Source organism: Myodes glareolus, chromosome 25 (assembly GCF_982192425.1).
Source record: "Myodes glareolus chromosome 25, mMyoGla1.1, whole genome shotgun sequence".
NCBI classification, from domain to species: domain Eukaryota; kingdom Metazoa; phylum Chordata; class Mammalia; order Rodentia; family Cricetidae; genus Myodes; species Myodes glareolus.
In genome coordinates, this window is record NC_142050.1 from 4,363,760 (window position 1) to 4,388,973 (window position 25,214).

The 25,214-nt window shown below is 40.7% G+C and overlaps 1 protein-coding gene across 1 annotated transcript; it reads right to left on the reverse strand.

Moving 5' to 3' along the window:
• Positions 1-5,176: 5,176 nt before the first annotated feature.
• On the reverse strand, positions 5,177-17,409 carry Pdk4 (pyruvate dehydrogenase kinase 4). Its single transcript, XM_048437056.3, has 11 exons — positions 17,115-17,409; positions 16,034-16,175; positions 14,688-14,759; positions 13,776-13,960; positions 13,531-13,617; positions 13,012-13,089; positions 10,721-10,797; positions 8,979-9,077; positions 8,666-8,776; positions 8,279-8,392; positions 5,177-7,270 (listed from the first exon to the last, which is right to left on the reverse strand). The coding sequence occupies exons 1-11, from the start codon at positions 17,242-17,244 to the stop codon at positions 7,127-7,129; spliced, it is 1,239 nt and encodes a 412-aa protein (XP_048293013.2). The 5' UTR covers positions 17,245-17,409; the 3' UTR covers positions 5,177-7,126.
• Positions 17,410-25,214: the final 7,805 nt, after the last annotated feature.

Genomic DNA, 25,214 nt, shown 5'->3' on the forward strand with positions numbered 1-25,214 from the left:
CCATATTGGTGAGCTTTGTATTTAAATAAAAGACTCTGCCTTAATTAATAGTGTGAGCAACAACCAAGGAGGACTCCAATTAGATATTTATTGAGTACCTACCTGAAACATTTAGGCAATAACCTTGGGAATTATGTGATAAGTACTAAAATGACCTGATCATTTGAGAATTTAGTGGATGCTGGGATGTCCAGTTCATGGGGTCGGGGTTAGGATGAGTCTAGTAGTTTAAGTAGCACTAAGGTAGAAGAGAAGAGAGGTGGGGGTTTAGGCTGAAGGAAATGCATGTCCAGAAGACAGAATACTGAACAGATAGAAACTGCAAGACTGATCTGTTAGGCTGAATTGTAGAAAACCAGAAATATTGTTGACTACTGGAAAATTGCTAGAGTTTTGTACTGGAGGTGATAGTGTGAGAAGTTGGGTTTAAGGAAATTAACGTGCAAGTTAGCGAGAGAGTGTAGAAAAGTTTATCTGTAAGCAATTAATAAGAAATATAGATTCCATAAGTTTTGGATTTAATGTCCCTTCCTTAAATTTTAATCCAAAGCAAAGTTATTATGCTTGAGAATAAATTTAAAAGGAAAGCACTCAATGAAGTGCAATTCTTCCAAATGTCAAAGTATATCTGGGGGCCAGAAACTAGCCAGAAAGGCATAGATTTGTGAAATAGATGAAATCTCTGGAATTACATTCAATAAACAAGCTCAGATATTAAAACATTCATTTACATTTATGGAAGACAATATGCCAATAAATATTTCCTAGCTTTGCCATGTTATTTGATATCACCCTGGTGTTACCACCATTATATTAAATGGTAGCAGTAAAATGAAAATAATATCTTACATTTTTGTTGATGAACTCTATTGTTACTGGGTTTGTCATTATGTATATGCATATCATTTTCACATCATTTAATAGATTTGATATATTATCAATACTATTGATATTACTGTTTTGAGTAGATTTTAATCTTAGCTTGCATTTGGAAAATAACTAAAAACTCCTCTCACAATGAACAGGAAGCAGTGATAAGTAGGTAATAACAGGTTGTCATTAGAGAACAGGAAGCAGTGATGTGTAGGTAATAACAGGTTGTCACTAGAGCTCAAGTGGGCAAGACAGAATATTCATCAAATCTAAAAAAACTAGACCACATGCTCAATAAATTGCCTCAGAAATTACCTATCCCTTTTGTTTAAGTTCTTCTGAAATATATGGTAATTCCCAAAGGCTAAAGGTGATCAATAGAGGTAATATCAAGAAAAGCCAGTTGTAAAGTACCTAGTTTGGAAGTAAATTCTAGAGTCTCTGAAACACTGCAGAACTTCTTGACTATAACTTAGCTTTTAAATCTCATAGAAGGCATGGACAGTTATTTGATACAGACTGTTCTAATGGCAAGAATCTGTCCCGAGCCCAGAAGTCAAAGAATGTGTTTGTTCATTTATGCATTTGTCAAGTGAATATTCATTGAGTTTCTAAATTACTGGCTGTAAGTGATAAAAATCAACAGTGTGAATTACGAAGAGCAACAAGGCTGGAAGGGTGATGGAGATCAGAATGCATCACTTTAGATGTTGTGGAAGTTTCTTTACTTCTTACATAGGTGCTAGTGGAAGAATAAAATTTCCTCCCCTCTTCCACCCACAGGGGCCAGATCAAAGTGTTCAGATGCGGCCACATACTTTTCAGTGTGGGTCCATAGTCAAATGAAATGGAGCCCTTCAAAGTGAAGAAGATCAAAGGAATTGTCACAGTTCATGACCTGCTTCTGGCTCCAATGATCTCTGTATGGGTAAGTTGCAGTAGCTGAGATCAAATGAGCTGACTATTTATAACTAAGTCTGAAGTGTGGGTGAAACGGTCTAGAGGTAATCTCCACAAATATGTGGCTCCTGTTTTGATTCGAGATAATTGAATCCTGTGGGGACACGCATTGACGAGCAAAAACGATAGATATTTTGGACTGGGGAGATAGGACAATGATAAGTGTTTCTTTCACAAGCAGAGGATCTGAGGTCCATCTGACAAAGCCCATGTCAGAAGTCAGGGATGGTGGCATGTACATGTAACCATAGCACTGTCTCAAAATATGTGAGGTGAATAACTCCTGAGGTACAACACTGAAGGTTCACCTATGCCTTTCATACACACACTTATGTATACATATTTGCACACATGCATGAACACGCATACATACCTGCACACATACATGATGACACATTGGTGAAAGTTTTGAGGATTTATATTGTGTTTTCTACTTGTCAAGCAGCTTGGACCAAGGAAACTGTACAGCTAAGCACCTTTTCCTTCTGTGTGTGTATGTGTGTGTATGGTGTATGAGAGAGAGAGAGGTGGGTCGGGGGAGAGACTAGAAAGAGAAAAGAAGAAAGAGATGCTTATTTTCTTTAGAAAGTACTGGGTTCTTCAACAGACAGAAGGAAAATGAAATCAGGGGAAGAGGTACTAAAGAGCCATTGGGCAGGATTTTTATTTATTTATTTATTGCTTTAGATATAATTAATTTTATAAGGCTTCAAAATTTAGTTATGGTTAACCCATTTCACTAATCTCATTACTCAATTTTAGCTTTCTCCATTTCCTTTCCTGTTTCCCATTTGCTGAAACTTGCCCTGTATTGTGGTTTCAATGAGAATGTCCCTGCCCGACAAGTTCATGTGCTTGAATACTTGATCCCCAGTTGGTCAGCTCCTTTGGGAAGGACTGGGAGGAGGTGTGTCACAGTGGCTGGCGTTGAAGCACTGAAGACCTCCCGCACAGCACGCTCTGCTCTGTTTGGGGATTGGAATGTGAGTTCTCAGCTGCGGCTTCACAGCCAGGAATCCCTTGCCTGCTGCCATGCTCCCTGATAGTCAAAAAACCATCTCTGGAAATTTAAGGCCCCAATAAACCCTTCCATCTGTAACTTGCCTGCTTGTGCTTTACCACAGCAATAAAAAAGTACCAAAGTTAGTACCAGAACGTGGGCTATTGCTGTGACGAGCCTGACCTCGCTGGTTTCTGGAAGAGGGTAGAATACTTGGGAGTTCAGACTAGAGAAGCAGTGGAACCTTCTAAACGGAGCTCAATGAGCCGTTCTACAGGGGCTTGGAAACCGCGAGCGCAATGCGGACTGTCGAGGTCCAGCTCGAAAGTTCTCAGAGCAGAACAACTTTAGCAACTCGGCTAGAAACCCATATTTGTGGTATGTTGACAAAGAATGTGGCTGATATCTGCTTTCATCTAAAGAACTTTCCTGAGGACAAGGTAAAATATACTTACCTATACTGAGCTAAATTTCTTTGGTGGAGGAGGTTTCAAGGCAGCCTGAGACTGACTTTGTTCTGAGGTTATTAGTGAGCACAGTTATGGTGGTGTAAAATGAAAAAGAGCAAGTAAACGCACCAAGAAGTACCAAGTATACATTATAAAGAGAGAAAAGTACCAGGAAACTTATTATTGGTGCCAAGGCTTCTCCTGAAACAGATAAAGAGATTTCAAAGAGGCCGGATTCCCACTGGAATTAAAGGTGGAGTACCTTCAGGCAACTAAGCGTCCACATTAGAAAAGAAAAAGACCTAAGGAATTTTATGCTTCTAAAAAATAACAAGCAAAGGTTGCTGAAAATTTGGTGGTTCCTGTGGTTCTGGCTTTAGAGTGATGGAAGATAAATCAGCAGATAGACTGTAGACTCTTCCTCAGCGGTTTAGGAGTGTCACTAAGGCCAGGTGTGTAGCTGGAAAGTCTCTGTACGGAGGCCTGGAGAAAGGGAGAGCGGTGAAAGTGAAGCCTGCATTGTGCTGAAACTTCAAGGTGTTAGAGACGCTAGAGCCCTGAGACTTCTGTCAAAGAGAGCGCAGATTCAGAGGTGAACCAAGCCAAGGGAAAGAAGTGTGCTGGAATCGGCAAAACAAGAAGGGTGAAGTCTTTTATGCCCTCTCACTTTGGAGATGCTCCAGAATTTGAAATCTGACCTGCTGGGTTTCAATCTCTCTTTGGTCCAGTATTTCCTCATTATGCCTCCACCCATCATCCCTTTTGGATTGGTAATGTACATCTAGTGCCACTGTATGTTGGAAGTATGAGATTTGGTTTTAGATTTTACAAGGGGTTGCAATTAAGAGATTGCCTTGAGTCTCAGAAGAGATTTTGGAATTACACACTGCGTTGAGACTGTGAAAGACTATGGGGACTTTTGAAGTTGAACTGACTCTACTGTTCATTATGATTTGGCCACAATCCAGGGAGTAGAATGTGGCAGCTTGAATGAGAAGAGTCCCACATAGGTTTTGGTTTGAGTACTTCGTCCACAGCTGGGAGAAACTGTTTGGCAACGGTTAGGGGGTATGGCCTTGTTGGAGGAGATGTATCATGGAACGGGGCTTCAAATGTCTCCCAGCAGCTCCTTTGAATTCTCTGCTCCCTGTTTGTGGGTTGAAAGTGAGCTCTCAGCTACTGCTCCAGAGCCGCGAGTGCCTGACTGCCGCCATGCTGTCTACCATGACGGTGATGGACTTCTACCCCTCTAAAACTGTAAACTCCAAATAAACCCTTCCATCTATATTTCCTTGATCATTGTGTTTTTTTATCACAGTGATAGAAAAATAACTAATACACCATGTAAAAGCACTATGGTGGAAGCAAAGTTGTTTGTAAAGGCATAGGAGGATTGAATTAGTTAAAGGCTCCAAACAGCAGAGATGACATCAGCCATGATTTAAGTTAGAAATCTTTTTTTTTCTCATTATTACCTTTTGTTTCTGTGTTGGCCGTGCACATGTTTTCATGGTGTGCACATGTAGCAGTGTACATGTGAAGGCTGGATGACAGCCTGGGGGATTCTGCTCCCTCCTTTTACTGTGTGGGTTACAGAGGCTGAAATCAGATCCGGGGTTTGGTGTAAGTTACCTCTACCCACCAAACTGAATTGCTGGCCCTATTTTAGCAATTTCTATCTTATTTCTATGTTATTATCATGCAGATTCTTAACTCAAAGTTATTTAGGAATTTAAATTATCCAGGTTATTATTTTGATATTTCACAGTATGCATGCAAATACCACACTAAGCATAAATATGAGTTATGTCCGAATATAAAGTGATGAGTCCCTTTGATTGAAATCATTCATGATACTTTGAGATTATTTAAGAAAGAACATTATAAGACCACATTACTATTATAATAAAAATATTTATTATAAAATTATCACATTTTTTCTGCACATAACCTAAAGACAAAATGTAATTCACACATTAATAAGTTAAGTGGGCCTGAGCATTCAAATCCATCCACTGCAGCCTAAAGTCTCCCATGGGTTCAGAAATAACGGGGAAGACTGTTTCAATTTAGCTTATACAGTTGACGCTGTTGAGATTCTAAAGATTTTTTACTATTTTAAATATAGCTCACAGTGTTTGGGTTATTGAACCAAATGCCTTAGATCTTTGGTAAACACAGGTGTTTATATAAACAAACATACAGCTGACATTTCAGTTAGAAAAACAGCAACAAGAACACAACAGACAAGCTAAATGCTAACAGTTTTGTACGGTCAGTCAATGCAGGATTCAAAGTCCTGCCATCCAAGTCACTGACCAGGACTTTTAAAGATAAAATGTGAAATCCAAAACAAATAGTTGCGACTTCTGCTGCCACAGAGAACAGCACATCAGCACTAGATCAGCACGGAATTCATTGTAGGTTTCAGACTACCGTTCACAGGACTGGTAGTTTACAATGCAGAAAAAATTTCAACGTTAATTTAACACAAATGTATTTATTATCTCACAAAGTCCCTCTACCTGTAAGATGAGACCCATTTAAGAATCTAAACTGCTTTCAAAGACACCAATTTATTCTCCTCTCTACCCAGGATAAAGCACAGGATTTGTTGGAGGAGCTGGTGGGGACAATAGGAAGATGTCTGCCCCCGTTTCCTTCCTTCCCTTTCTCCACTCCTCCCCTTCTTCATTTTTTCTTTCTTTTTTTCCTAAGGGTGACCTGCATGATAAGGCAGATCATCCCCGCCTGCCAATTTTACCTTCATGCTCCTGAGCACCATGAACATGACAGCTTTTAGTTGTTAGCTCTCAAAGTCTCCATGATTCACAAATGACATTGTCCTGGCCTGGAACTTTTTACTTCCAGCCTACTCCTTTAAAGAACCCAAACAAACAAACAAAACAAAACAAAAAAACCTCCAAGAAGGCTTTTAACTTTAACACTCTCAAGCAAATTAGGAAATTGTGGACAGATACGTTAATGTTGGAGTGTAGAGAATATATTTAAAATATATAATGCACATGTTTTTAAGCCCGGACACATTCAGATTCTTCACAACTTCCAGTTAGAGAACATCCCAGGTAAGTTCTTAGGGTGTGATTTCTTTCCTAACATGGGTTTTCCCACATGCAATTTTTGCACTTTGGCAATTTATCTCCCTTTCTAACCCAGCTTCTTGAGGGCAGTGCGTGTTTAACAATTCACTCAAGACGAGGCACCAGCCGAGAACACTGGCTAATGGACTGCAGCCCAAACAAGAAGGGCTACATGATAGGAGAGCTGTCTTGCCAAAGAGGCTTTCATCTGAGTTTGCACATAGGCTGCGCTGCCCAGGCTGCAAGTTAGATAAAGTGCTTTGGCTTCTTCCATCCTGTCCTTTGTAGAACACATCAGCACCTACAAATGCACATTCCTAGTGACACTCTAATCTCTGTGGGACAGGAGAACACCAGTGTCTCAATAAGTGATCTTCACTGAACACCAATATGTTTGGAAGGCAATGAGAATTCTAGAACATCCACCAGCTGAAATTGCAAACCTCAAATCCTGTACTTGTTGAGAAAGAGATAAAACTCAATAGTTGCAATAATCACAAACCATTCTGCATTGCCAAATGAGGAGCAGGTCACTTGCTGCCTGCTGGAGTCAGGCCCTGACTTCTCCTAGATCACACTACTGAGCTCTAGTCCCCGTTAGGTCAATGTCTGTCCTGGTGTTTGTTTTTGGCTTGGCTGGTTTTTTGTTTTTGTTTTTTGCGGAAACAAAAGTCCACACACACTCATGAAGCAGCACTGCCTTAGACCCACTTTGATCCCATAACGTGTCCACATGTCCCTCTTCACACTGCCACCTTTTCCTTCGCCAGGTTTTTCGGTTCCTTGCTTGGGATGCACCAGTCGTCGGCTTCGGAGCTCATCTGGTAATGTTTGAAGGCCGACTTGTTAAAGACAGGCAGCTTTTCTACAGACTCAGAAGATAAAGCCTGAGCAAGAAGTAGACAAAATATCTAATTAGGGAAATTATGCATGGCTGCACTTCATTATTCAAAAGACATTCAGAGGTGTTATTTAATATCCAAATATTCTCATTTAATTGACTTTGTAGTAAAAATATAACAAAACCATGGTGTTCTAGGTATTTTCCAAAATAAGACTAAAAAACTATCATCTTTATTTCCACATGACTTTTGGGTTCCTCTGATGTAATGGAGTTGAAGAGGAAAGCGATTCCTTAGAGTGAGAAACCCACATATCTCTGGTAGAGACCTAAGAAGATACTGTCCATCTATTAAAGAGTTCTTTCCCTATGGCTTGAACACTTTTGTCCATTTCATAAATGAATAAATACATTTCAGCATTTAATTCCCATGAACAAAATGGAAGCCTAGAAACTTGATGCTGTAGTTCTTACCATCTGCAAATAAATTTTTAGTTGAATCATTGGCAAGTGATAAACAGAATTGGGGTGGTGATCTGATCAAACAAATTTAGGCTTTATCTGGGATAGAAAAACATACACCTTGTTTTCAAATTCAAACAGGAATTGCCTGGCACCCCACTGACACCTCATCAGCAATTGTTTCCTGGGTTTTAAACAGGGTCAGTTTAAGGTTACAGAGGTCTTGATTTCTATTGTTTCAGTCTGGAACATCATTCGCATTTGTTACCCACAAGGCTGAGTAAAACCAAATTCTAGCTGCCCTCTCAGATGTCAAGAGTTGTTTGAACAAGGTTCACATCGCTGTGCTGTCACTCTGAGGCTTCACTTACGTCGGGGTCAACCATTGAAGCAAACCAGTTGCATGGCTGAGCTTACTCTTGGGTAAACTGCATTTTAAGTGTGCACACACCGAAACCAAAACAGAAACTTTAATAACTGCCATTACTTAGATTAACTCAGTTTAAGGAGTTCACAGAGGACTGTAGAACTCAGAGAAGTAAACAAAGCCATGAATTAAAAAAGTTGGTTTTCTACTGAGTTCAAAGCATACCTTTAAGTAGATGATGGCGTCTGTCCCATAGCCTGACATAGAGTAGAGATTCAGATCTCCTTGAAAATACTTGGCATAGAGACGAGAAATTGGCAAGCCATAACCGAAACCAGCCTGGAGACAGAAGATCAATTGTTAATGAAGAAGTAGGCATGACCACTGGAGTACCAGATGTGGAAAGACACTAGTAGCCTCTCTCATCCTCACGTTTAAGAACCTAAGTAAATAGATCTTCACTCTAAAGTTAGCTTGCTTTTCATATTTCTCATACTCCTGCAAGCCTCTTTAACTGAAGTTGGTTAACTTGCCTAAATACTTTCTTACAATTCTCACTCTACATTTAGAACTAGGTGGATGAAATGGCTTCGGCTGTATCACTGGTCTTACCAAAGGGGCATTCCGTGAATTGTCCATCACAGGTGTTGGAGCAGTGGAGTACATGTAACTAAAGAGTCGGTCAGTGATCCTCAGAGGAACGCCACCTCCTCGGTCAGAAATCTGAAACAGGCAAGCCAATAGGTCAGAGCTCCACTGCAACAACTGTGGGCACCTGGTTACAGGAAAAGCTCTTCCGTCCCTTCAAAAGTCACCCAGTACACATGGCGTCATCGAGAGTTGTCCCAAATGGAAAACCATGTTATTATAGGCCCCTTTCAGTTCTCTCTAGACAGAACCAGAAACAAATGCAGGGAGTGCTTACCTTGATTGTAAGGTCTTCTTTTCCCAAGACGACAGTTGCCTCGACTGGTGTCAGGGAAGGGCGATTTTCTTGATGCTCAACTGTGGCCCTCATGGCATTCTAAAGACAACAGAACCATAAGGAATTCAATGGGGGAACAATGAGAAGCAGTAAATAACTGGTTTTATGTTTAAAACAAAAGCAGCAGAGGGTAATTCAAAGTTCCTACTTCTTAAGTGAGTGATAAAACATCTCTGTAAATATAGTCATTTATGAATGTGTCATGTAGAATATATAATGAAAAATCTTCATTTACCAATGTAATATAACTCCTGGGAGTAATGTCTAATGGAAAAACAATTCTGCTAGCTGTCAAGTTCTTATTTGTAAGCTTAATTTAAATGTAGAAATTGGTTTTTATAGTCCATTTCCTAGTGCTCTATTTTTCTGTCTTTCCATTACATTTTATATCTAAACACCAAAGACTATTACATAAGGAATGAACAGTGAATCATTGAACCAATTTATTGGCTTTTATAAAACTTGCTGGAAAAAAGGCTGTTACTATTTAAAAGGACAGTCAATAATTCTAAATTAAATTTCTATTTGCATTTGAATATCATCTTAACTTTCACCAGTGATGGCAGAATAACTCTGAGTTAGAGTGCTCAATTAAAAATAAACTAAAACGATGAAAATGGATCACGTGTTCTTTAACAGAATAAACTAAAACAAGCGTACAGGGGAAATGCCCTGTAGGCAAAGGCTCACATTATTAGACTATTTTCCTTTCTGATCATCCTTAGGTATCTCTGTATAATACCAACTATTCATTGGAGTGAAGTAAAATAGATCAGTTCTTAGTAGTCTAACCATACTTCATTGCAAAATATTAGATTAAGTTGGGAAATAGTACATCCAGGTCTCATGTCAGCATTAGAGGCAAATTTTACTTTTTTAGAAAAGATTTCCTCTTCCTGTCAATCTATAAAATCATCTTGGAGAATATCACAAATCAAGTGATTTTTATTTTTTCTGATTTAAGGTCAGAGTATTAGTATGATCTTAGAATGCATAAAAGGATTTGTTATCTGTGTTTAGTTACCCAAAGTAGAGACATCTTCAGTGCACAAGTGTAAATTCTTGGACCTATAGAATCTATACATTTCCATCCACCTGTCTTTCATCGAGTCCTGTAGATGGTTATGGTACACACTGTCTGAGAATCAGGGTCCTTCAGGCTGGATAGAAAGTATGGACTGTGGATAACCATCTTGTTCTTGGAAATTCAGAATCCTGGACACTCTCCAGACCTGCACTGGATGTTGCATTTTAGCAAATCCACATGTGATGGGATTGGTTGGTTTAGATTCAGAATGTGGCTGCCCCACCTAGAGGTCCTAGAGGTGGAGTGTGTAGCTGGAGAGTCTATGGTATGAAGGCAGCAAGACTTCACTCACTAATGCATTCACCCCGTGGCCTCTTTTAAAGAGAAATAACTAGTTCTTTGTTACACATCTAGAGAAATGACAGGAGCACCCTCTCCACTCTTCAACACTGAGATAGCATGAGTCATATTGCATATTTCAAGCACATTGTTTATTATGTTCTCTCTGCACTTTCCCAAACACTGGCTATATGGCTCCTTTATACCAAAAGATTCTTAGACAAATATATAAAGGTTCTTATTTAAAGAGAAATGATAACACTGTCAGGCGAGAACTGCTCAAGGGCAAAGCCGAGATTGCTGTGAAATGCCATACCTTGAAGAGTTCAAAGAGCATGTGGTGGAGGTGGGAAGGAACATACACGATGTGAATTGGTTGGCCCGGGAACTTTCCTAGAAAAAAGTTTAACTAATCAGAATTGAGAATCAAATCTTTTGCTGAAATGAACTTACATGTATGTGTTTTATTGTTTCAGTTTTAGACAAGATTTGGATAACCACCATTTTCCTCATCTGTGATTTAGTATATTCCCTTTTAAACAGTAAAGACAGCTGGTGGTGTGGGAGGGCCTTCTGTCTATGTGTTGCCTTTATTGGTTAATGACTAAAGAAACTGGCTTGGCCTGATATGGTAGAATAGAGCTAGGTGGGGAAAACTAAATGGAATGCTGGGAGAAAGAACGTGGAGTCAGAGAGAAGCCATGTAGCCCTGCTGGAGCCAGACAGAACTTTACTCGGTAAGCCATAGCCACGTGGCAATACACAGATTAGTAGAAATGGGTTAAATTAATATGTAAGAGTTAGTCAATAAGAAGCTAGAGCTAAAGGACCAAGCCGTGATTTAAATAATATAGTTTCTGTGTGATTATTTCCAGGTTAAGCAGCCGGGGACAATCAAGTGGCTCTCTCTTCCCAACAATCTGGCTTATTTTCAAAATGCTGTTCCGACTGCTGTCTAGTATTTTAAATTAATGCTTGCATGTCTCTACAAATGTAGTTATAATTGATTGGTGAGTGAGATGGTGGGGTAAGTTATGTTACATAGATGGTTCTACTTTCAACATGTTTGAACTATACAATTTCAGTGTTAAAACTAAATGTATTTGAAGATAGAAAGAATAGCTAGGTTTATAACATTAAAATTCATGATAGTTTTGTTTTTCATATTTCAATGCATATTTAATTACATGTTTTTTTATCACCAAAAATTTTAAACATAGAGATTAAATGTGCTTAAGCTTCACCAACAGGCTAAAGAAAACAGAAACAAAAACCACATGATACTGTTTGAAAAGAAAAATAGAAGTATTCTTTGATGCCTCAGGCCTGGGAAAAGTCTGAATGAGTAAACACAAGGAAGGTCTGGCACAATCCTGCCTTTGTTTTGTCCAGCGGTACAAGCAGTTTATCGGCGAGGATAACCCAATGCTGCTTTCTCTGAGCTTGTTTGCCATTATCACCGTCCTGCTCCTACCCTAGTGTTCACTGACATTCAATGTCCTCAGTCTCGGAGTTAGTCTTAACTATTAGCTGCGTCACTAGTAGATGTTACTGTATAAACATTACTTGCAAAAACATAGTGTGGAAAGAGAAGATCATTCCAATTTAAGTATGCCTTGATCTGAGAAGCTGCTCTCTTCTGGAGTAGAAGAGGATAGTAGGAAAATCATCCCTTGTATTGTTCATGTAATCACTTCCATGTGTGAAGACCCTATCTCACCAGACAGCATAGAGTGCAAATTTTGAAGTATATTCTGCTTCCAAATAGTAGCACATCTTTGCAGCACATTTTTAAAATTGTGGTGGACCATTCAACACAAGTTCAAATCCACTTGACAAATTCCTGTGTATGGTACAATACTGTTAACTACATTGTACATCAGATCTTAAGAATTTGTTCTTCTTACACAACTGAAACTTTACTGCTATTCAGAAGCAAGCCTTTATCTCCTGTCCCTGAAGCTTTGACAAGCACTGTTGCAGTCTTCACTTGTGTGATTATTACTAACATACTTCACAAGACTGGACTCATGCGGTATCTGTCATTCTGTGTCTATTTTATTTCTTTTAGGACAATTTGTGAAGTATTTTTGTTCTCTGGTCCTGTGAATGACTTCTTCAGAAGGATAGTTCCATTGACAACTATTTTCCACACTTTAGATATCCTTATTCTTCATATGACATTTTTATTTTACTTTTTGAGGCAGAGTCTCATAGAGCTCAGCTGGCCTAGAGTTTGAACTATAGGAAGGACGTGAACTCCTCCACTTCCCCAATGCTGCAGTAGCAGGCACCACGCGTGAAGATTATCTTACATGTTTTATAGTCAGCAATCTTTCCTTGACCTAAGATACTAGAGCCTGCATAAGTCTTTGTTCAAACATTTTTCCTTAGGAATTGCTGTTAGCACATGATATACACAGTTGAAGCTTTTCAGCTGAGGCAATTAGGAAGACGTTTGGCTTAAAAAACAAAACAAACCTTTTTTTTGTAAAAATTCTAAGCAAGCTTAGAAGACTAAAAAAAAGCATAAAAGCATCCTTATATTTACAAAAAAAGTAACATCAAGTTTTACAAAGGTTGACTTGTATCTTGCCGCTAGCTTACCATTCACTTGTGTGAGTTTTAATTCTGGCGATGTCAGATAATACTGATCGCAGAGCATCTTTGCACACTCAAAGGCATCTGAAATAGAAATTTTTCATAACAATGAAATAAATTTATTCCAAGTACAGTTGTCAAGGGATATTCAATGTGTTTATTACCCTTAATCTAGAATTCTATTCACTGGAGAATTGGCTTATGTGTATGAAAAATGTCTTTTTAATATTTCATTAAAACAATATTTTATTGAAGTTGTACCAATAGCAATATGTGCACTTCAGAGATCAAATACAATATATAAGAATATGGCACACAGACCGCTTATGTTTAAATTTTTTATAATACTATAAATGAGTGTTTACACTTCTGACACTCAAAAGCAAGGGATCTTGTTGGCAGACTTCATAAAGCATGAACAGAACACGGTGAACACAAATTCATTTACAGAATCACCAACATTACGGATTTGCCAGACATGCATTATACATTTTCAATAAGGGAAATACAGAGTCTAGAAATTACCTTGGACCACTGCCACCACATCACAGCTTGGGTCAATGCTTCCAATGTGACTTGGGTTTCCTGTCTTTGAGTCACTGAATATCAGGACTGTTAAAAAATGAAAACAAAGGCGTGTTATAAAAACCAAGGTGGTGATTAGAATTGCCATGAAGAAAGGATGTGGGTCCCCAGTCATGGGCACAGCCTCAGCATGGCTTCTGTGCAGCACCCACACCTCCAGACCATGCGTTGAGAAGGTCACTTACTGTGCTGGTTCATCAGCATCCGAGTAGAAATTCGGTTCATATAAAACCGGTCCAAAAAATACTGAAGGTTTTGATTGGTAACTGGGTCAAGTGTACAGGTGTCTTTATACTCAAGGATCCCTTGAGCCATCGTAGGGACCACATTGTGATGTCTGTTCCGAACTTTGATGAGTGTGTCTACAAAACTAAGCCAGAACATTTATAACATTTATGTTAGCAGACATTAATGAAGTTTCCCATGTGTCTCTTTCTTAAGTTGCTTCAGAGAAAACTAACATTCTTTTTCAGCATCAGTTCAAGAACAGCCAATTATAAAATGCTGGATGATGCTACTTTCAGACTGTCACCACACATTCTTCTACTGCAGGGAAGAGGCAGTTTCATGAGAGGGTTTGTGTGTCTAGGTTCCAGGTGACTCACTGTATGACAGGCGCACTCATTAAAAATATTCACTAAGCCTACTTACCAGAAAATAATTAAAATCAAAGATGGCTCTGCCATGACACTGTGGAAAACAAAACCCTTGAAGTTTCTTGTCAACTTAAAAATATTATTATTTATCAAGTTAGAAATTGTCAAACAAAAAGGAAATATGTAATCACCAATGACCCAGAAGTCCATTAAGACTATGTTACAGTGAACTCTCCAGCGAACAGAACCAGTGGACTAAATTTAAAGTGCACATGGAATTCCTTGGATAGCAAGAACTGTAAGTTCTCTATGTTCATTCTCACATAGCACCCACTTCAGCCCTATGTTCCTTCACTCCTAAAGCCATCAAGCCAAAATTTGTAAGGAGTAAGAATTTGCTGTGGAAGTTGGAGCTCTTTAATTTAAAGGTCTGAAAACAATCTGAGTTATGCTCAGAAGAGCTCGAATTTATAAACATGCATTCTCACAAGGAAAGCTTACTCTGATAGCACTTTCTGGTCTTCTGGGCTCTTCTCATGAAACTCCACCAAGTCCAGCAGGCTCTGGATGTACCTGGCCGGGCAGAAGCTTTAGAATTAATGTCAGATGCAAAGAAATGGCTACCAATAAAATACCTTTTGAAATTATTGGAAAGGGGAAAGGACCACTATGTTTAACCTTGCAAATTTTCTTCAGGATATTGGGAGAGAACATGTTAAGACGTTTTTAAAGCTGCAGTTTTCCACCTTTTGCTTTCTAGCCGCTTTGGGTGACAGATGTTGTCTCATCTTCTACTGAAAACACTCATAATCAACTTTTGAGAAAATGTTTCATAGTTTATCAGACTGTAGTCTTCAGGAGAGCCAGAGTCTTGACAAGGAGCACAAGGGTCTGCATGTACAATGCAGACTGCACTCGTCCTAAGGGCAAATCACGATGAAACATTGCGCAGCACTAGGTGGGGTAGGGCACTTTATCTACTACTGTCTATGGCATGGATCTGCCTCCAAAAATCTGCTTGCTAGGTATCAGTACTCTTAATTTCAAGACAAAAATCATAGAAACTGACATTAAATGCTGGCCATGTACTTTGGTGTGTATTAGTTTAAGTCTTTTTTTTTTTTTAAAAAAAAAATAAACAACCTAGGTTAGTTATAGGCAACAACTCTTATAACAGTAGGTGGGGCAGTTGACGCAGAGAGGGTTTAAGACACTTGCTAAGACACTAAGGGAGATGCAGAGGCAGAGTCTGAACCCAAGGCTCACTTTCATTAGTTACTGATAACAAAGAAACAAAGATTAGACTCCCTCTAACTAGCAGACATTCTGATCTATTTCTAGGCAATGGATTGTTTGTGCAATTTCAGATTTCATCCTTTGTTATGTAAAGCACAAAATAAAACTACATATATTGACTGTTTTTCAAATGTATCCCACAAGTCAAAATTATATTATAGTGAAAGTTGGGTATGGTGGTGCATGCTTTTATAACCCAGCAGGTGGGAGGCGAAGGCAAGTAGGGAGGACCTCAGGGCCTTACTAAGCTTTAGAAAGAGTTCCAGGAAGCCTCTGGTACACAAAATCCTGTCTTGAAAGACAAACAAGGAAAGAAACAAAACAAAAGTAAAAGCAAATCTCCACCCAAAATAAAGGAATACGATATTTTAGGGTATTAACAAAAGTCTATTCTTGATTTCTATCTATCCTAATGATAACCTGCCCTAAGTTAATACAAACTTACTTACAACTTTCAAAACTACTTTCTGTCAAGACCACGTGTGATCTGAGTGTGATGCTAGCACGGCATAAGGAGAGCTACTTAGGTGAGACGTAGGTATGCCCCTTACCAGCTCCTGACTAGCTGCACAGAAGGGGTATTCACCAGTCGCTGAGGGAGGATGTCGATCTCCTTGAGAATATTGGCTAGTCTCACAGGCAGTTCTTGCCGCAGAAAAGAAAAAGAAGTTCTCTCACAGGCATTTTCTGAACCTGCAGTGGATAAAGCATGCTCAGTTGGGGGGGGGATAGAAAATAAATATCGACTATAAAGGACATTGGAAAATGATATCTTAACCACAGTTAGGTCAGTGTTTATAAATACCTTAGGAATAGATATCTTTCGTATATTTTTCTTTCCATTTGTCCCCTTTATTCTTTTAAGAATGACCAATATAAGTGAATCTCTGTTTATTTTCTTGCTGAGGAGAATTCACTCTGGAGAAATCAGACCACTCTCCATTTGTCCTATCCATGACAGCAGGGCTAGGCTTTCCCACAAAGTCAACAACATTCTCTAAGGAGAATGGACGAGGAAAGACTGGGTGGAAGGAGGCAGAGGGATTTTCAGACTAACAATCAACTATACCACATTAGCATCTTGAAATGCTCCTTATGGCTTCGTTGCAGAAAGGGAGTAACTGGCTTTATTTTAGTAGCAATGTAAACACTTGTAAAACAATAAAAGCAGAATGGTAAAGATGTTTGTTTGGCGTGCTAAGAGGCCGACAGTGTAGGTGTGTGTGTGGGTATGGGTTAAACCTAGCAGCCTAAAATTAGTTTGTGTTGTACAACAGGAAGAACGGAGAAAGTTTCTAGTTCATTATTAAAATGGTAGCTGAAAGCAACATATGTGTGCGTGTGTGTGTGTGTGTGTGTGTGTGTGTGTGTATCAACTCAAAGATCTAGACAGCCAGAAGAGGAAAGTGGAGTCGAAGCTGAGCATAAGTAGGGTAACAAGTGACCTACACTTGTGGTACAAACTGTCAGAAAGTAGCCAAAGTAGGACACCACAAGGTGCACAGCCTTTTGAGGCCCCTGAGTTTCTCAGTCAAGTGGACCTCAGTTGTCCTAGATCTGAGTTCAACCCTTCCTATCCTGGGACCTCCCCGGCCTCAGCGCCACCCTCCTGGACCCCCAGGCCCCTCTCACCAAAGTCCAGCAGCTGCTTCATGGACAGCGGGGACGGGCTGTAGCGCGAGAATAGCTCGACCTCCCTAGGGACCATGCCAGCGCTGCTTAGCGAACTGGCGCTGCGCATCACGAAGCGGGCTGCCTTCATCCTGACGCCCACCTAGGCTGGTGGTGGCTGGGACCCTTTGGGGAACGAGAACTGCGGGGCAGGAGCTCTGTCGGGCAGGAGCAGGTGCGCTGTGGGCTCGTGGTCCCCGGTGCTCCAGGCTGGGTGACTGGTGGACACTCAGGTCTTCCCACCTCCCGTGTCTTTTATCTACCTCCCAGCCCTCCCCACCTCTACTCCAACCGGGAGGAGTCACTGGGACTCTGAACTTGGAGCCACACCAATCCGCACAGAGGGAGAACTTTGCGCTCCGCCCCTTGGACGCCGTCACCAAAAGGCCCGGCACTGTGACCCTTGAGAGGCCTGGATTGGATACCCTGACCTGCGAGGGGCAAGGGGGAGAGGGAGGCCAAGGAGGACGCGGGGCACGGGAGGGGGGGTTGGGGGGGCTACGGCGGGGCATCTGGAATGACTGGGACGACACGTGCTGGAGTTTACCCCCTTGGGACTCCAGGGGCTTCAGACCCGCCCAGACTCGTCCTTGTTTACAACTCCCGAGCCGTCTCAATGTCATGCATTCCTCGCCAGAAACTGTTTCCAAGAATCTTGGCTCTGAGAGCGCATTGGTGCTTGCTCAGAGCGGGACTTTTATAGTAGCCAGTCAGCTGCTTTTCAGTGTGCGGACTTTCCTGCCATTGGACCACGGAAGGAATGGCCACCCTACACTTTTCCCCACTTTCTTCTTAGCAAACAGCCCACCTCTTCAAGTTTAAAAACTCCCCTAAAAAGTGCGCTGGGGTGGAGGGTGAGGGCGAAAGGCCAGTTCGTTTCTCTCTTGGAGCACTTTCTACCTGTTAACTAAATGCAAAATAAAAAGAGATTGCGGCCTGACTTTGTTTTCTTGCCGTTAGAGTTTTTTTTTAACCTGCTCTTTGACTAAGACATTCTAGTCAGCTCTCCACAAAATCTACTCCAAAAGCCCTCTCTTCACTGTTTGACTGCCCTGCTTCCGAATGCAGCCCTTGTAGCATATTGCAATTTGGGGGCTCTCTGGCATCTGTCCCTGACAGATTAGGGCTCTATCAGATGCTCATTGCGTCCCACCCACTTTGTTACTACTCAATATTTGCTCAGCTAATGGCTGCTATTGAAACACTAGCCTGTCACAGAAGTGCCATCCCAGCCTCCTCCGCCCTTCCATCTGCTTTCTCTAAATGGGCTGTAGACTGAAGCCAGCGCTTGGGGAAGCTGGTAATGACTTGGTTACAAATGCAATGGAATGGGAACTAATGAGGAGATAAAGGCCGTTTGTTTTCAAAGACCCTGGTTAGCCTTCCACCCTTGTATTTAAGCAGGATCAGGTGTTATGGGAGTCATGGGTGACCCCAGAGCAAGCTCACTCTACATTTTTCTCTTATGAGATCTCACCCAGTCACAGGACTGGTTTTCAATTTCTTTCTCCAACGCAGGCTCGCCACTGGAGCCAGACTCCAGCATTCTACTGCTTATCCGGCTTCTCTGTTCACAAGACTAGCATCTATTTTTCTCCTTTCAAAACCATCACCATTACAGGGGATCTGAAGGAGTCCTGTCAAAGTCTGTGTCGACTTGTGTGCCATGGTTAGGGACAGCGCCCTGGCTTTCCTTCCAGTTCACCCTCTGTCTAGCCGTCACCTATAAATGCTAGCATTTACAATCGCCTTTGCACCCAGGCATTTTGCTCAGATCTATGGGGGAAAGCCTGTGATGACATTCAACATTCATAGTTTTTCTGTAATTAGGGTATGGTGTGGGTTCTTCAAGACACTGAGAAATCATCTAGAGATGAATGAAAAAAACATCAGCAACGGCGTGTTGGTGGGGAGGAAAGGAGAAAAGCGGCCAAACTAAGTGTAACTTAATGCGCCGCGGCTTCAGCGCTTATGCTTGAAAAGACTCTCGGCAGCAGCGCTGGCTGGCACAGAGACACCACCAGAACTCCTGGGCTGTGCTCAGAAGCCTTCTTAATCTAAAGCTCTGAGGAGCAGAGATGTGTCCAGAAGGTCAAAATGAAACAAGACTCTTTGACAAAGCAGGTGAACATCAGGTAGAAGCTCCCTTCTATCTTGGATTACATCCCAAACAATGGAAGTCCAGATTCACATTTCTTTCCACATAAGATAAGGCACAGGGAAAATTGGACATATTTTAATCTGGTGAGGGAAGGAAATTGTGTATGATATGTAGGTCTCACGTAGAAAGGAAGTCCCATTTTCTCAGGTTCATTGTGTGCTCAGCCTTACCCTGTGGTGCTATGAGGTGATTAAGGATCAGGTGGAGTCATATGATGCTCAAAGATGACCAAAGGCTAAGTGTGAACTGAGGTCACCAACATTTTGTCGCCATGCTATCCCATCCAATAATATTTACCAGGTCGTTCTCAGCTTTTCTCTATGTCATTTCCGTGCAGTGGTAGCTGTTGCTAAAATTGGAAACACCAGCAGCGGCCGAGCCGAAATGGTCAGGTCAGGTTTTTACCTAGTTGGCTAATGTGTCATGTGGTACCGTGATTAGAGACCGTCCTGTGATCTCTATACTCAGATTGACTGCAAATTTTGAAGGGAATTCAATTGAGACAAAGGTGAAACACAGACATTATTTGGGAATTATGGGTGTGAACCAAGAGTAAGCACAAAGCATGGGAAATCTGACTCAATGCTGGGAAGGGGCAAACCAGCGGAACCTGCCCGACATAACAGCCCAGCTCCAACATAGGCTTTTTTATATTTTCAGCTGTACTTTAAATTTCACCTACATCAAATTGTTTTGCATCCTTTATCTGGCAGAAATCTAATAATATAACATTGTTATGGGAGTTTTGAGGATGTCACAGTTTGATCAAAGTTTTGGGTGGAATCAAACTGGCAAAACCCTTAAAGAGAAGCCTATTCATCTATTCAATTTTTTTCACATTCTAGCGAAATAGTCCAAGAAAACCATGGAAAACACACACACACACACACACACACACACACACACACACACACACACCAATAACTCTAAAGACGTGACAAAAAATTAGCAGACTGACCATAGAACACTTATAGTTAAAAGATGATGAGCAAATTTGAAGAAAATATTTACAAAACATGTAGCAGATAAATGGTGATTTCAAAAATGTTTCAGTGGGATAAAAGCTGTCATGGTTTGTTCCCTTTTGGTGTTGTGAACTTGGATAGGGAAATAGTCATTACTAAAACAAACGGACACTGAGTTTGGACATTAAGTTAGGATAAGAGCCATAAAGAAAATGCACATGGAGAACATGCGAGCTGGAGCAACCTTGGACTTGGTGGTCATGGATAGCTTTTTGGAGAGAATGACAGATGAGATGGAGTAGTTTTCTGTAGAGAATGTTCATGAAAGCATATTGGTGTAGATAATTAGGCAGATTGGGGCCTCATATTTCTTGCAATTCTGATCACTTAGAAGACAGTAGACCCAGGAGCTAACATAGGTGTCTTGGTGGCTGCAATGTCATCTACTGTTAAGTGCCTCAGACTCACAGTGGAGGGCCGAAAACAGTGCTCACTTAGTTTTAAATTCATGAGACTTTAATTTAACCCACTGTGTAAAAATTATTATAACTAAAGGCATTAAAGCAACCATCTACGAGAAAGTCTTAATCAATGTGTCAGAGGCTGTGGTGACACTGATCATGCCTGACAGCAAGCAGCAATGCTATTGAAGTTGAGGGCATTGGGAGGGAGAGCTAAGTTGGTGATCAGGGACTTCTGTCTCTGAGGACTAGTATTTAGGATGATCTTGGAAGGATGGGTAAGACTACCAAATAATTGGTAGGCAGTGAGGAAGGGTGTTTACATCCTGATAAACTATAGTATTGAAAGGGCAGACATACAAGTGAATTAATGACTAGTTTAGTCTGCCTATTGCTTAGAGCATCCTGTGAGAAGAGAGAATTGGAGGTTGTGAAATTTGCTTAAATTTATTAACAACAATTGAATTCCATTAAACTTTATTGAGGACTTACTGTGTAGCAGGTACCAAGACAGGTGCTAGGGCCGTAAAGATAAAAATAAGACAGTTTCTACCTATGAGTATGGTAGAAAGATATGTGAGTAATTTTGAAAAAAAATGTCCTCATCTTTGTGCAAATGTGGAGCAGTTAGAAAAGACATCCCCGGAGCAAGAAACACCATGTGTGTTTTAATTCCTCATATACAGGCAAGAAAAAAGGGCATCGGACTAGAGAGGAGGAGAACTAAGAGGAAGCCACTGTGTTTGTAGGACCACAGTGCTTCACAAAGACCAGAATGAAGTTTACATTTTTAGTTTGTTAAGGTTCTCTTGTGTTCTTGGTCTGTGCTACTGGGGGGAGGGATTTCATCACTGAAAGCAAGACCATTGGTAGAGTCAGGCAGATGGGTTGGACTGACTACAAAACAGCTCATGTTATGAGCTTGTTTGGGAATGTGTTTGCTAATAAGAAACCTTGGGAGAGTCCCGACTACCAGGAAAGGGAAGGCAAGGCGAGAACTCAGAGGTCACCCAGTCACTGCCGAAAAGTGACATTCCCAGAATTGTCACTGAAAGCTTTCTCCAGCGGCAGCTCATGTCCCCAGGGTTAGGAGTCCTTCTGGGACAGGCTTTTGTCCCATTCTCAACTTTCTGACACACTTTAAGACCCCAGCATTTCACACACACAGGAAGACCAACTCATTCTTAGTTTGGTCCTTGTGACTCCAAACCAATCAGAGAGAGAGAGAGAGAGAGAGAGAGAGAGAGAGAGAGAGAGAGAGAGAGAGAGAGAGAGAGAGAATAAATCCTGAGGCTCTTGACATTTTTGCAGTTGGACAAGAAGAATGCTTGTCACTTCCTAACTTGTTATTCGTCTTTCTCCCAAGAACTTTTCCAATTACATTTGATGTTTGCTTTTCTGAAACAATGAGGGAAGGCAAACACCGGAAATGAAAAATTAACCAAAGAAGACAAATAAATGCATACTAAGCAAACAGAAACATGCTCAAAGTAATAATGGCTAAGAAGATAAAAGTGAGATGGTAGTGCATTATTTTTCTGCCATCAGATTGGTAAATGGAAAAAAAAACTGATGGAATCTGCTGTGAAGGCTTTGAGCATGTTTCTGGTTGCTTCATATGCATTTATTTGTCTTCTTTGGTTAATTTTTCATTTCCGGTCATTTCAATTCCTATCATTTGTGATAACAGCAAGGGACCCAGAAGATATTGAGCTTGGTGAAAACAAAGCTAGGCAGGGACACAAATACTGTGTGATCTTGCTTGTGTGTGAAATCTGGAAAGCTGAACCCATCAAAACAGAGAGTAAAATGATGGTTACCAGAGGCTCAGAGACTGGAGACTCTGGAGATGTTGAGCAAAACCCACAAAACTTCAGCATTACGAACACAAACGATCTCCTTGCAGCATGGCCATTATTATAATAATGGATTGCAAGCATACTTGAAAATTACTGAGTAGATTTTATGTTCTTACCACAAAAACTGCATGTAAAGTAATATGTTAATTTGTTTCATTTAACCAATCCACAATGTATCACAACATTGTGTTCACACCATGTATTGACATTTCTTGAAAATTAAACTAGAGGATTTTAAAAAAAGAATAGATTTGGTGTTAAATGTAAAAAATTATGGCTACAGTTTCATATTTTTAAAGTACCAACTTGGTGAGCTTATGCTGCTGTTTCTATTCAGCTGTGTTCTGTAGAGCCTGGCACACTCATCTTTGCATACCTAGAGCAGATGCAGACCAATGCCATACACATGTATCATCTTAGGAAAAAGCCCATTTGAAGTTGGCTTATATGTATATAGTATAAGCTAACTTTTATTTAAAAGATAGTGAAATAGTGTGTATGTGAATATGAACTGGACTGAGCACAGTGTCTCAGAAACAACCACAGTAATTGTGGTATTGCAGATAAACACAGAAGGAATTTTCACTTCTTACTCTTTAACTCCTCCTTATATTCTCCTTGGTGCTTACCTCAGGGCATAGTGCATCAAAGCAAGCAACAATCCTTACTAAGGGAACCGTGTGTAAGGCAGACTAACCTAGGGTTTGTTATCTCGGGATCTTACATGATGCGCCAGCAGTGACTTGGAGGCAACCTGGCATATGGCATCTACTATTGCCAAAGGCCAGTTCTTGTTCTGTGTGATTACGCTGTCCTTGTACAAAGGGCTTGTATGATCTGTGGTTTTCAGCGGGGGATTATTTCATCCCCAAACAGTGAGGATGGAAATTCCATGTCTCTTGATTCCCTGTAGCATCTTCTTCCATTTCCTTCATTAGTTCATTCTTCCTAATCTTGCCTAGATGTCCATCTGTGAGGATCTTTTGATCATAACCCACCCCCTTCCACGTACAATGTGTCACTCGTCAGTTTTCCACCCTCCAGCTCAACACCATCTCACCACTTCTTTGAGTCTCAGCTTGGCTTTCTTCTTGTTCTTCTGGCTTTCTGGCTAGTAACCATTGTCTTCCCAATGATGCTTCCCACCCCTTCACCAGTCTACATCACAGTATGACAGCAAATAAATGACCAGGCCTTTGCTAAACCTTTTGTGCATGGGGAATTCCCCCTGTAACATATATAGATGTAGGAGTGAGCATTTGATTTGTACTAATGTACTATTTGATTTAAATAGTACAGCTGAATGACTGTATTTGTGTTGGGTTCACCAATCACCAGAGTCTACTGTATCTACCTAAACCATGCCTCGATTTTCCTGAAGCACTGCTGAATGCTTTCCCCCTCATTTCACCATATTTGATACCTGTTCCTCCCACTTGTTCTAATCTGTCATAGTCCCTAAATGTCGTCATTTTTCTACCAAATACTCCTCCCTGGAACACAGAGATTGTTTTCAAACTCCCCACACCCTCAGTTTCTTCTGAATCTTCTTTTCATTTTTTTGCAATAATCTGAGACACCATATTTTATGTAGTCTCAACTACAGATAACTTTTCATAACACAGGGCATTTGGTCTGAAGGGGGAATAGGCCTCATCCTCCTCCATCTCATTTGCTCTTTTCCCTGCCTTCACATGCTTCACATCCAACCTTGAGCATCACAGGGACTCTGAAGCTCAAGACATCAGGCAATACTGCTCACTACCTTTTGTTGCTGCCATTAATAGAATACCTGGCTGCTGACACCCTTGCCAGGTATTCCTGTCATTGTTGTGGTTGAAAGCAACACTCGCGTCAATAATCCAGGTACATTTGTTCCCCCAGACAACTAATCTTTTCACCTTGCTGTCTCCTCAGAAACCAAGTCAATTGTCCATTTCTATGATCACACCCTTAGAATCTGTCTTGACAGAAGATGCCACCATGTCCAAACAACCCAATGTGAGCATCCCATGCCCTGAAAACTGCCTTCCATACTCCATGCAAAAGTCAACCCTTTCTCAAGTCCAGCACCTCAGTACTATGGAGACTCCCATCTCACCTGCCTTCCTTCCTTGTAAGTCTCCACCTCCCTGTTACCCAACCACGCCTCCAGGGTCTAACCCTATAATTTCACATGAGAAAACCTTTAACTGACTATGTTTCACTGCTTGATAAATCGACTTTTGTTAAACCATCCCAAATATAGAGTGAAAGTACAAGATTCAGTCCATAAACATTAAGTGTGCACATGCTGACTTTGTTTTCTTCTCCTTTAGATTGTTAAGTCCCTTACTAATAAAAGATTGTACTCCTTATTTTGTCAGAGCCTCATTTATATTCCTAGGAGTGTATAAATGTCAGGGCAATGAACATCTAGTGTGTTAGCATCCACTGAGATGCTTCTTGTCAAATCTTGTCCTAGATTGTTAGTTCAAGTAAGCTATTGATCCAATATGTTAATTTCCATCCAAAAGACCAATTTTTGTCTGGCATACCTTTCCAGTATTTTGGTGTCAAGTCTCTAGGAAGTATTTTATTCTGCTGTTCCTGAAGCATACTGACACATAAACTTA

Coding starts and splice junctions, on each gene's coding strand:
- Pdk4 (XM_048437056.3), bottom strand. CDS start 17,244: ATGAAGGCAGCCCGCTTCGTGATGCGCAGCGCCAGTTCGCTAAGCAGC. Junction 9,078..10,720: donor TGCTCTTTGAACTCTTCAAG/GTATGGCATTTC, acceptor TGTTGTCTTTAG/AATGCCATGAGGGCCACAGT. Junction 7,271..8,278: donor ACGCCATCATCTACTTAAAG/GTATGCTTTGAA, acceptor CTTCTTGCTCAG/GCTTTATCTTCTGAGTCTGT.